This window comes from Argentina anserina, chromosome 2 (genome assembly GCF_933775445.1).
Source record: "Argentina anserina chromosome 2, drPotAnse1.1, whole genome shotgun sequence".
In the NCBI taxonomy this organism is placed as follows: domain Eukaryota; kingdom Viridiplantae; phylum Streptophyta; class Magnoliopsida; order Rosales; family Rosaceae; genus Argentina; species Argentina anserina.
In genome coordinates this window covers 3,506,279-3,518,546 of record NC_065873.1, presented here as the reverse complement: position 1 = coordinate 3,518,546, position 12,268 = coordinate 3,506,279, and the positions used below count along the sequence as shown (strand labels likewise).

Sequence of the window (12,268 nt, the reverse complement as noted above, 5' to 3'; positions counted from 1 at the left end):
CTCCCCACCTTCCGGCGGTCCCATCTGTGCCCGTCGGAGCTCCATCGGTGACCCACGGCGGCCGGAATCGCGAAATCGCCATAATCTGCCCAAAAACTTGATTTTTGCAGATTCCGGCCGCCGTTGGCCACCGATAGAGCTCCGGCCGGCACAGACGGGATTCCCGGGAGGTGGGTAGTGCGGCTGTGCTGGTCCGCCGCGCCGTTGCGGCCTGCCGTTGCCGGAATCGGTGAATCCGCACTTGAAGTGGCCTATATATATATATATATATAGTTTTTGTTTTTTTGCCAAAATCTTCTATGGGCCGCAGCCCTTCACATGCTCATATATACACTACATATATATAGTGTTTAATGTTTTTTATCCGTCGTTGACTCGTTGTAGATTAAAGTATTACATACAATATGTTTAACATTTTAGTCTTTTTGGCTTATGGTGATTATAATTGTTGTTGCTGTCTGAGTGTGTGGTTGAGAATTCACAGTTCCCATCGTTACAGTCTTTTGAATGATCGATTAATCTATCATTTGTGCACTGTGTGGTTAGTTGACCTTTATTGATTACTCAATTTACGTATCAAAGCGAGAATTCTGGTATACGCTGCTGCATACCTCTCATACTTAGTGTGCATTTTATCAACACACAAGTGTGTGTATAGCATATTTTGTTGCACAACGGACAAACCCTATCAAAGCAGATATAATGAAGAATTTAGGAATCACCGTTGTCAATTTGATTTATATATCTTATAAATTAAGCCAAAACCCTTAAGCTATCTAAAAACAGAGAGATTTAATGAACAATATTTTTAGCTAAGAAATATCACACGTAGAGCGCAGGCTGGTTTAATTAGCTACATGCCGGGGCATGAAGCCATGAATTCTAATGTAAGGAGATGATTTTGTTTGCAGATGGGATATATGATGAGGCTGGGACTTGCGTTATTGAACTACTTTTCTAGCTATCCGCTGCTAATGATGATAGCTCTGTTGCTCGACATTTTGTTTTAGTCTAGCCTTTTTTATGCTTCCTTAGTATAAGAGTATAAGATGTTATAAACATATAGGTAAACAAACAATTAATTAACCTGCATAATCTTACGAAAATCATCGTTGCATGCAAGGTCTGGAAGCACTTGAATTGGTTATCAAATCAGAAGCTTTTAATTAGAATGTTGGTTAAGCCCATGCTTGGCCCATACTTACGTATCTTTGCTTCTGCCCTAAGCCTATTTGACACATTTGAGTGATTTGACATTATTTGCGGTGCTCTCAGAGAGGTCAAAGCTAAATTAAGTTGACCTATAATAGCAATAAGAACTACTAGAACCACCCCGTCTTATAACTGCCTTTGCCATGGGCTAGCTGGATGTGGAGCTATATCTACTACTAGTGGATCAATAAAGGCGACTAGAAAATCTATAACTGTTGAACGATAAGAATCAATTCAACTGCTTTAGGTGAATCAACTGAGCTGAGTTTCTATAATTATTTCGGTCAAGCGAATCAACCAGCACTGGATCTATTATACGCTCTAGAGAATACATTTCTGGAGTATTCTGCATGTTGTTATCTGCAGGCAGATACAATTTCTGGAAAATGTCCAAAGCTAGCCTCGATCGGATTTTTATAATTCGTTTATTTTGGAGAACAATATATCGATGATCGATGAATGAGAAGTAAATTAAATAATTTTATGGCCGGTAGCATATAAATTCGTACAATGATATGTATCTGTTATGTATTAATCTGACTTAAATTCTTACAAAAGTGTGCCCTAGGGCGCCGAAGATCTATATGTCATTCGTTTTAATAGCTAAGCTTCTGGCTATATATCGAAAACAATAGCAGGGTACGTACGTAGTTCAGCAAATTAAAGTACTTTAGGGTTTGTGGCTTTGATATCACTATGTAGATTTGCATCTTGCCGTAACTAATTAGCTATGGACAGAAATTCAATATGCACTAATACAGAAATTTATAGATAAAAAGCACAGAATGTCATAATATGAACTTGTGATTGCAGATGTGGTTTTATTTATGCAAATATATGCAAAGTTAGCAGTCATTCCCCTCTATAATGTGTTTTGACAGCTAATATCTGTGATCAGAACCAAGTATTTATGAAGTATAGTGCACTCTAAGCTAGCTGGGAATTAGGGATCCAAATGCAATGATCTAAATATCACTTATCGGCACTATATCGGTTTTAGAAAAAATAAAGATATATCGAAATATATCAGATTTATCAGATTTACTAATTTTTAATTAAATTTAATATATTTATGAATTTTACTACAAAAAAATACTAAATAAAAATACACATATAATTTAAAATAATAAAAATAAGTGTCTAAATAAGGATTGAGGTAGACGGGCAGTGATTTGGTTTCACATATAAAGTTGGAGATTTCGTCTTATTATGTTTTTATCTTCCTTGATTAAGGTTTCGGCATTCGAATATGAATATGAAAATTTTGCATTATAAGAAAATAAAGTTTTCACTGATACTCGTCTACATTTTTTCTTTCCTCAAAATAGTAAAACGATAACATTATTTTTTGAAATAAAAAAAAAGTCCAATATATCGGGTCGAAATCGGATTGACCCGATATATATATGATTTTGACTATGAAATTAGCGTTGACCGATAACTTGACACGATATCTTTCATATCGTATCGTTTTCTTAATTTTACTGATATATTTGAGATATCAGAAATATATCGAGGATATATCAGGATATTTAGAACATAATTAGGAACTACGACGTACTTAAATCATTTAACTTAATTAATTACATGAATCAAGTGCCCTTGATTCAGTTTAAGTACTACTTTTTGCGCACGGCTCAAGAAACCTTAAAATCCTTAATTAAGTTTAGGGGTTCATAGTTAAGGATATATTAGTTTACACTTACCAATGGATATGGTTTCAACTTTAATTTCAAGTAATGCTTTTAATCCTTCTGAATCTGTACTGATCAAGCACCCTGATCGAAAAACTAGCTAGTATGTTTGATTAGATTAAGTTAATCAAGCGCTTATTGAGAATATAATGGTTGGAATATAGGCCGGTGAGGGGGAATCAAGGTTCATAAAGCTGTCATCTTAACAAAAGCATAAACTAGTGCCCTGAACTCGATACATGTAACTTGCGAATGAAACAGCGAAAATTATCAGAAACGGAATATTTGTGTATTTTATAGTACTGTTTTTATAAGATATGGATATAGCTTAATTTTTTTTCCGACAAATTCACATGATCGCATAATGCGACATGATTCTATCCGATCGGATTCAAGCTCATAATGTGACAATATCTAATTTGATTCTCGTATAATAGATGGCTCTCTTAATGGACAAAATTAATCAACAAATTTTCAAATACTCATTTGCAACTACTATCAAAACAATACAGTAGGCGGTACCAAAAGTTGAGAACGCTAAAGTCCTAAACCATAGGGTTTTATAGCTAACCTTAATAGAAAACAGACGTACTTTTGATTTATTTGGTAAATAAAAGCTTCTTTAGATTGCGCGTGTATACATGCTTTAGAATTGAGGATCAAGAGCATAAATCGAACGACATGGTTTATTTTCCTCCTCGATCGATCAGTATTATAGTAAGAATTATTATTACAGCATGTGCAAAATAGTCATGCATATACTTTTTACAAGTTGACCTGTCATTGGAATATTGGAATAAGACTTGGAAAGTTTCTGGTGTACCATAATGCAATTCAACACATATAACAAAATAAACCATCTGCCATCCAAAATTAATCTAATCAAAGTCATATGTTCACTGTTATCAGTTATCGATCACGTACACATGCACTGAAAAGCCGTCTAGAACACGCACATATTAATCGAAGTCTTAGTTAATTGGTGCTAATCTGTGATTGTGAGTTCATCATATGGGGATCTTATTACATTTTCCTCTGTGTAAGACATTTGCGCATCGTCTATTTATAATATCATTATAAATTGGGGTGTCTATTGCCACATTTGAAAGTAACCCACATTTTAGATAATATATGATGAGATCATTCTTGATCGAGTTTGACTGCTTGTCTTGCATTACAATCCATATATATGCTAAATCATTTTTATCGTAAACATTATCCAGTATATATATAGTCACCTCTTCCCGTGGGCGTGTGCTCTTTACAGCTTAATCCGATAGTTGTTATTAATTATAAGCACGTAGTGTAAAATGTACGTATATTGCCTGATGTTATTGGTTGCTTGCACAGGAAAAAAGAGAGCCTTACTGATTCAGCCAATTCTTCAATTCACCAAATTAAGCTTCCTACTATCTTCCAAGTCAAGATCTAAGGAAATGGTATGATCAAGATAATAGGCAATCATGTCGTAGATACTAGATGCACGACCTTAAGAATTCAACTCTTTCATAATGTGAAGAATGAGCAAACATTATAGGTCAAAAGTGAATCCAACTGACCGGACACGATAGAATAACCTAAATTATAAATTCGCTAGCATTTTACATCCCCGTCAATCTTCAGTATGTGAAAATCTAGAACTTTGTTTTTCGGAGCTGGTCTCTGCAAACCTAGCTTGCGTAATAAGTTATATCGAGCGCCGGAAGCATAAGTTCCTGCCGAAATACTTCAATTTTAGAGAATTTTTATTTATTTATTAAATTTTATAAATAAATAAACAATGTATGCTTAAATTTACGGATCGAGCTGTGTACGTGAGGAAAAGCAAATGAAGGGTTTACGTTGAGAACCAATGTTAATTGAAATAATTGATGGACCGAACTTGCTTATTGGACCAAATCAGCATCACAAACACGTGGTGTAGGACTGGACCACCCAAGTGGAAAGTAACTTCAACCATATGACAGAGAGGAGTAAAGGACCGAGAAAAAAAATCCTAATAAGTAAAAACAAAACCGACTAGCTAGGGCTCCTTCTTTACACTATGGATGCCACTAAAACATTTGTTTCAAATACAAATTTAATTAACTTAATTCAATTTCTTGAGGTTGAAAATAAGCCGCACTTAGTCTTTGTGTGGAAAAAAAATATTTCTACATAAAATTGAGAGATGAAGCTAGACTTTTGGTCACCTATAAAACTAATTGACCAGTTGAGCAAAAGTTTGCCTTTCAAGAGCTTAGAGAGTATGTATATACATGATGATATGTAATACGGATAAAGAAATATTTGATTGGTGAATTGGGAATTAGTGCTCCCACAACATAAAAAAGACCTACCAACACAAGGTTTGTAGAGAATTAATCTAATAAAGTGTATACAATAATTTCATATAAATTGAAGAATTTTGCGAGCTGAAATGTACGAAATTCATTATATATACATACTCTATTTCACTTCTGTTTTTTTTAATAGATTCTATTTCACTTTTAAACGAAAAGAGAAAAATGTTTCCTTCGATTCATGCAATACAGTTAGTGATCACAACATAACGTAGATTTTAGAAGGAAACATATGATAACAATAATTTGAACCAACAATTATATAACATAACATGCAAGAAATCTACCAAAAAAACGAATTGAAACATGAAAAAATTATACAAATGGATAATACATGGATGAAGAAGGAAGAAGGACACACTAAGTCACCAATGCAAGACAGTGTGGGAAATACATGTCCTCAGGTTCCTTCTAGATTCTGTTCGTTTGTAGTTGGGAGTTTAGTGGGTGTTTGTTATTAGTCAACTTTGCCATATGAGAATACAATGTATACCATCATTACCATGCATGTAGACTGTAGAGACTAGAGAGAACTACACCAATGAGAATAAGTTTCCTTTCGTTTAGGTTCTGATGTGACAATATTAGTGAAATCAATTAGTATCAAGAACAATAATTAAGGAAACCAGAAAAAAAAAATATATATATATATATATATATATATATGCATCTTACGTATCCTCCACTTAAAGAGAACAAACGATTGGAGAATGGGTTAGTCGGTTACTCTCTTTTGAAGAAAACAAAAAACAAAAAACAAAAAACATACAAACAAACGGACTAAAATTTGGTCTTCTCGATCTCTTTTCTCTTGGATATGTATCTTCCATCGATCAGCTTGTATTAGAAAAATCGAAGAACAGTACTATCTTTACCACGTTTATGTTTGTCGAAAGTGAACAACCATGCATGAAGGATCTTATTTAACCTAAGCTTTGGTTTCCTGTATAATATTGTCGTAGATGATTTAATTCAGCTACTTATCAAACCCAGTATCATAGGAACACAGTTGATAGCTAGGGTCATCCCTCAAGCTAGCTAGCCAGCTCAATCATTTTCTGTCAGATTCGTGTTTGCGGTAAATCGACCCTCTTCCTCTTCGAGACAATGTGAAATCGTCATTTAAACTTAGAAAACGAAAAATTCTTAGGTGCGGACTCCCCTACCACGTGGCTATGGGCAGCCCAATAAAAACACAGCAATTTATTCCCAAATTTATCATCAAGACCGTTGATAAGTAATTAATTTAAGTACTTGCCATTCACAAGCTTGCCAGTGTCATACTTTGATGGTTTTGCTCCCCAAACCCTAGCAAGGTAAAACGGAGGATTCTGCAGTACGTGTGCTGAAGGAGAATAACTAATAGACTAATAGTACTTCGTCGGTCATAGTTGAATCTAGGGTTCCGTCCCCCAAAACCCCAAGCACATATTTACGTTCCGACATGCTTAGTTATTAATATGCATATTTTTCGGTTTCGTACTATTGACCATTGAATTAAATTCCGGGAACTGTTCTTATCTCAGGTTTTCACACCACCTACACGTGTTCAGGGAGAGCCTTAGATTTCCCGTTCTCTGAAACCAAGCCGGGCTCAGAGTTCCGTACAAATGGAGTCGGCAAAAACAAGCATGCGGGTCAAAATAATAAACAGAGGAGGAGGAGGAGGAGGAGGGAGCTGGAAACACGTGCGACGGAGATGTAAGCGCACGTGCAGAGAAATATAGTAAAACTATAAGAAAATTTAAGGTGAGAAGTACTAGCGTGTAGCAGCAAAGCTGGGGTTGCCTGGTTGACCGGAGACAATAGGGTCGGCGAAACTACCCGTGTGCTTGGCGCCCACCGCATGACGACACCGTTTTGGACGGTCCTTGGCTACTGGCTCGGGCCAGCGTGGTTGGGTTTTGGTTTCTGTTCATCTCTGACTCACCAACTTCGGTCAGCCTGAAATGAATCTCTGGCATATTATCGGAGCTTATCTGGAAAGTGGTATAGGGTTTTACTCTGAAACAGTTTTTTTTTCTTTCACACCTGGCTTCCATTGTCCACGACTCTCCCGAACATGTCGTGCAGAGTCGAGTTGTCCGTTTGTTCAATAACCGGAAAATGAAATGTCGACATGCATGCAGAGAGCTCCATATTCTTTTCTTTGTTTTTGGAAAGACATCGACCTTTAGCATGAGAAATTGTAAAATATATAGGCGGATAACTCTGTCTCTGTTCATCTATGGCTGCATGTTTTTTCAAGTGAAAAAAAAAAGACAAATCAAACTATTAGATAAAGTGGCTCCGTACCGTAGACCATGCATTCAAACATGGCGACAATTTTCAATAAATGTAAGAATTAAATCAATTATGAGGCATTGATGGACCGATGAGGTAAGAAAAGAACCATATGTTTTTTCGTTTCTGAGAACAAAAAATCATATGTTGAACAAAATTATATCTAAGTACATATACTTCATTGGAAAAAAAAAGATAATAAGAGTTTGTGTATATATATATATATATAGTCCCTATCCAGAGTGAAGGTTCACTCTGAAGTTTCAGAGTGAAGTTCCAATTTTGGCACATTTTTCGGTCAAATTTTTTCACCATAAGCGATTCAATATTTAGGTATGCTATTCAAGATCATCTATACAAAATTTCATCTAATTCGGACATCGTTAAGGTATTGAAATTAGATTAAATCAATGAATGAATTACAACTGTTCAACGTGAACCGTTCGTGTAAATCTCAATTTTGAAAGTTCAAATCATTGTCAAATTGGATGAAACTTTATAGAGATGATCTTGAATAGCATACCTAAATATTGAATCACTTATGGTGAAAAAATTTGACCGGAAAGTGTGCCAAAATTGGAACTTCACTCTGAAACTTCAGAGTGAACCTTCACTCTGGATAGGGACTGTATATATATATATACACATACATATACATATACAGTCTCTATCCAGAGTGAAGCTTTACTCTGAAATTACAGTGTGAAGTTTCAATTTTGATACACTTTTCGGTCAAATTTTTTCACCATAAGAGATTTAATATTTAGGTATGTTATTCAAGATCATCCCTACAAAGTTTCATCCAATTTGATAATGGTTTGATCTTTCAAAATTGAGATTTACACGAACGGTTCACGTTGAAAAGTTTTAATTCATTCATTGATTTAATCTAATTTCGATACCTTAACGATGTCCGAATTTGATGAAATTTTATAGAAATGATCTTGAATAACATGCCTAAATATTGAATTGCTTATGATGAAAACATTTGACCGAAAAAGTGTGTTAAAATTGGAACTTCACTCTGTAATTTCAGAGTGAATGTTCATTCTATATATATAGTCTGTAATTTCAGACTATATATATATATATATATATATATATATATATAAACACCGACACCGTTCAATGTACAAATTAAAAAGAATTTGCACGCAAATTACTGTTGTATATATATAACGAGAGTATGTAACATGATCGTGGCTTTACCTGAAGCTATTCACACTGTTGTTCTCAATCATTCCAAATTAATTATCGATGCTCTCAATATTTGAGGTCTCATTCCCTGGATGATACATAACTTGGTATGTGATATATACGACTTTTAACTTCTTTAGGGTACCACTTTGTTATATTTCGTCACATTCATCATTATGTGGCTGACAACTTAGTGGAACGAGCGCTTCAACTTCTTGGTCGTCAACTTTGTGTCTTTTTTTTTTCTTCTCTTTTATGTGTTTCCAGCGTTTCAGTTTTTTTTTTTAAGAGTCAAGCGTTTCAGTTAGATTAGCTGAGAGGGGTACCTTCATCTGCCATGTTTGTTGTATTAGTTGGTTGGTATTCGAAAATACATTTATATATTAGATTTTACTTGATGACCATGTTTGAACTTGGCTATAGGGTTGATAACAAAAGTTACACCTCGGTCTCCAAGCTTATGTTTATCAAACTTTTCAATGAAACAATGATGTATCATAAGTCTAATGGGTGCCTTTACTTACTAAGAAGGGACAATATCGAATACCAAAATAGTTTTTTGCATTAGTAACATTTACAGAAACTAGAATAGTTATGGGTAAAAGTATTTAGATACTTGTGTTAGATCAATTTTGGACATATCACATATTATATGATTATCATGTTTAATGTCATAATCTATTTCTACATGGAAACAAAGATAGTATCAAATCTAGTTCCTAATGATTTCGTGTATTATATCATTATGGTAAGGAATCTTAATTTAAGTCTAGAAGCAAGACTACAAATCAGTATTGAATTAGGAATCTAAATAAGATTACTTAACTTACAAGATGTCTTTAATGGAAGGACTCTTAAAGGTTAAAGATTCTCTATATATAGATGGTAAACGTCCATGTTATCACTACGAGTTATTTGCGTGAGTTTTTGTCCATTGAGAAAGCAGAGAGTAGTGACTAACAAAAGACCTTGCCTAGCACCTTGTGACTTCGGATTAAGGCACAGTGGATCACAGTGTCGTCGTTCATGAAGATGGTAAGTTAATCTCATTCACTAAATTAACGATTAGTTGCTATGCATATGATCTTTGGTTTTGTACTCATATCATGTAATTTAATTTACATATGGTATCAGAGCACTTATGAGCACAAAAATTTTCAGTTTTGCATAACTAAAAATCGGTTTTATATTTTAACAAAAAAAAAATGTACTTGATGGTCGCGAGCGTCACTGATGGTCACGAGTGTCACTGAGGATCGCGAGCGTCACGAAGGGTCGCGAGTGTTACTGCTGGTCGCGAGCGTTACTACTGAGGAATTTTGCTTTACGGGTCGAACCGGTTGCAAAAACGCGGATCCGGTCTCAACCAAATCCGAACTCAAGAACAACAAGCCAGAAACTTTTTAGCCGTTGTGTTTTTCACAACGTTGAGTTTCTGGATTTGGGAAGGCAACTGGATCGGAAGCAATTGAGACCTTTACATCTCTTATTGGATTCATAACCCAAAGGGAATTGCTGCTGATTCAAAAATTTGTTCTATGCTTCCGCTCAAAAACTACAGCAAATTTGGGGAAAAAGCAAAACATGTTTTTCTTAAAGGTTTTCCGATTTCAATTTAAGCAGATTATATGAAGTATATATATATATATATATGTATATGAATATACATAAAAACCCTAGAGCACACCCAGCGTGCATATAAGAGTAGCTTAGAGACTTGGATTGTGGTTGACATGTGGTTCTTGTATGGCTGGGAAATTTAATTTTCTATGCAAGTATATACTCTATGGTTGAATTGAATGATTGCATTCTATGTGTGTATTGTAATTGATGGACAATGTATGCAGAAGTTTAAAATCTCCCAATTTTATACATTGTAAAAGGTTACATGACACAGAGCTTAGTTTTCTTATAAAGATTATCTGGGTAGAAAACAAAGTTGTAAGCTCAACATTGGTTTGTGGTTTCCTGTTGGTATAATTGAACATATTGCACAAAGCATTCTTCTTTGATATATGCAGGGAATTTTCAAGATAACAAACTGAAAAATTGTGTTATGTGTTTCTAAATTCACGTTTTATTCTTCCAAAGAAATGGTTTAAATATGATTTTAGAATACAGACAACAGTAAGCATATTTGATGAAAATAAATTCGGATACTTGGAATTAGATTTTCTGTCTAAAGATGTTGATTTGATTCTTTGGATAACATATTTTTATCTTGTGTGGCTTATTGAAAAGAATTACAGAATGTTAAGTAATTACTCAAAAGTATTGCTTAGTGTTGATTAAAGTTATGGATTGAATTACATGCAAGTATATGACTGTGTTGTTTTATGGTATTTTTGTTTTTGTTTTATGCTTGTCTTGATTGACATTGTATGACAAAACAGAAAACACTGAAAACTAAGAACTCACAAAATTTTCTTTTGCTCTTTAGGTAGCACCTACCTCACCTTCAACAATGTTTTAATGCTTACTCGGTCAAACTTTAGAGCTTGAAAGGATTATGTAGAAACCTATATCACCATGAATGATAAGATAGACTATTGTTTTCAAGAGGATAGACCTGAAACCCCAGCAGAAGATGATAAAACCACAGTCAAAGCTAACTATAAGAAGTGGATGCATTCAAACATGATGGCTAAGAATGTTATTAGGCAGTCTATGTCCAAAAGCATTAGAGGATGCGTGGCTGAGCCGGAATTTGCTACTGATGTTCTGGAGGCCGTGTCAGCTAAGTTCATGGAGAGTGAGAAAGCTGAGATAGCTAGGCTAAACAAAGAATATCATAGCCTGCAATACTCAGGAACTGGAGGAGTCAGAGAACATTTATTAAAGTTGATTAATATTAACAATAGGCTTAAAGAGATGATGATGGGAGTACAAGACACCTTGCTGGTGCATCATGCACTGGACACACTCCCAAGCAGTTTTGACCATCTCAGGACTAGCTATAATGCTCAAAAGGAAAACTGGACTCTAGATGAACTAATAGTCATTTGTTCTGATGAGAAGGAGAGGACTAAGAAGCAAACCCCAACTATTTACCTGCTTGAAAAGCCTAAGAAAAGGAAGTCACATCCACAACAGAACAAGCTTAAGCCTAACAAGATCATCTCTAAGACATCAGCAACTACATGGCCAAAGGATAACAAACCATTCAGATTCAAGTGCTACTTTTGTAAGAAAGTATGTCACATGAAAAAGGATTGTACTGGCTATAAGGCTTGACTAGCTAAAAAGGGTAAGATTATTTCTAATACAGTTTTTTCTTTAGAAGTTAATCTTGTTAATGTCAATCCACAATCTTGGTGGATTGATTCCGGGTCATCTATTCACATAACTAATTCCTTACAGGGGTTCAAAAAGACCAGAACTCCAAGAAGTGAGGATGTTAGCTTGTGTGTTGGAAACGGGATGAAGGTGGCAGTAAAAGATGCAGGATGTCTTAGGCTTGATTTAGGATCTGGAAAATTTCTAGCTTTGAATTAACGTTTATTATGTACCTTCCATGAGAAGGAATTTAGTTTTAGTTTC

At 34.9% G+C, this 12,268-nt stretch overlaps 1 protein-coding gene across 1 annotated transcript; it reads left to right on the top strand.

The window, feature by feature from the left end:
• Positions 1–11,257: 11,257 nt before the first annotated feature.
• LOC126782552 (uncharacterized) lies at positions 11,258–12,223 on the top strand. Its single transcript, XM_050507813.1, has 2 exons — positions 11,258–11,920; positions 12,089–12,223. Exons 1-2 carry the CDS (start codon positions 11,258–11,260, stop codon positions 12,221–12,223), a joined length of 798 nt encoding a protein of 265 aa, XP_050363770.1.
• Positions 12,224–12,268: the final 45 nt, after the last annotated feature.

Excerpts from the sequence above, each read along its gene's own strand:
- LOC126782552 (XM_050507813.1), top strand. The coding sequence starts at position 11,258 with ATGAATGATAAGATAGACTATTGTTTTCAAGAGGATAGACCTGAAACC. Across the intron at positions 11,921-12,088 it reads AGTGCTACTTTTGTAAGAAA|GGGTTCAAAAAGACCAGAAC; the intron begins GTATGTCACATG and ends AATTCCTTACAG.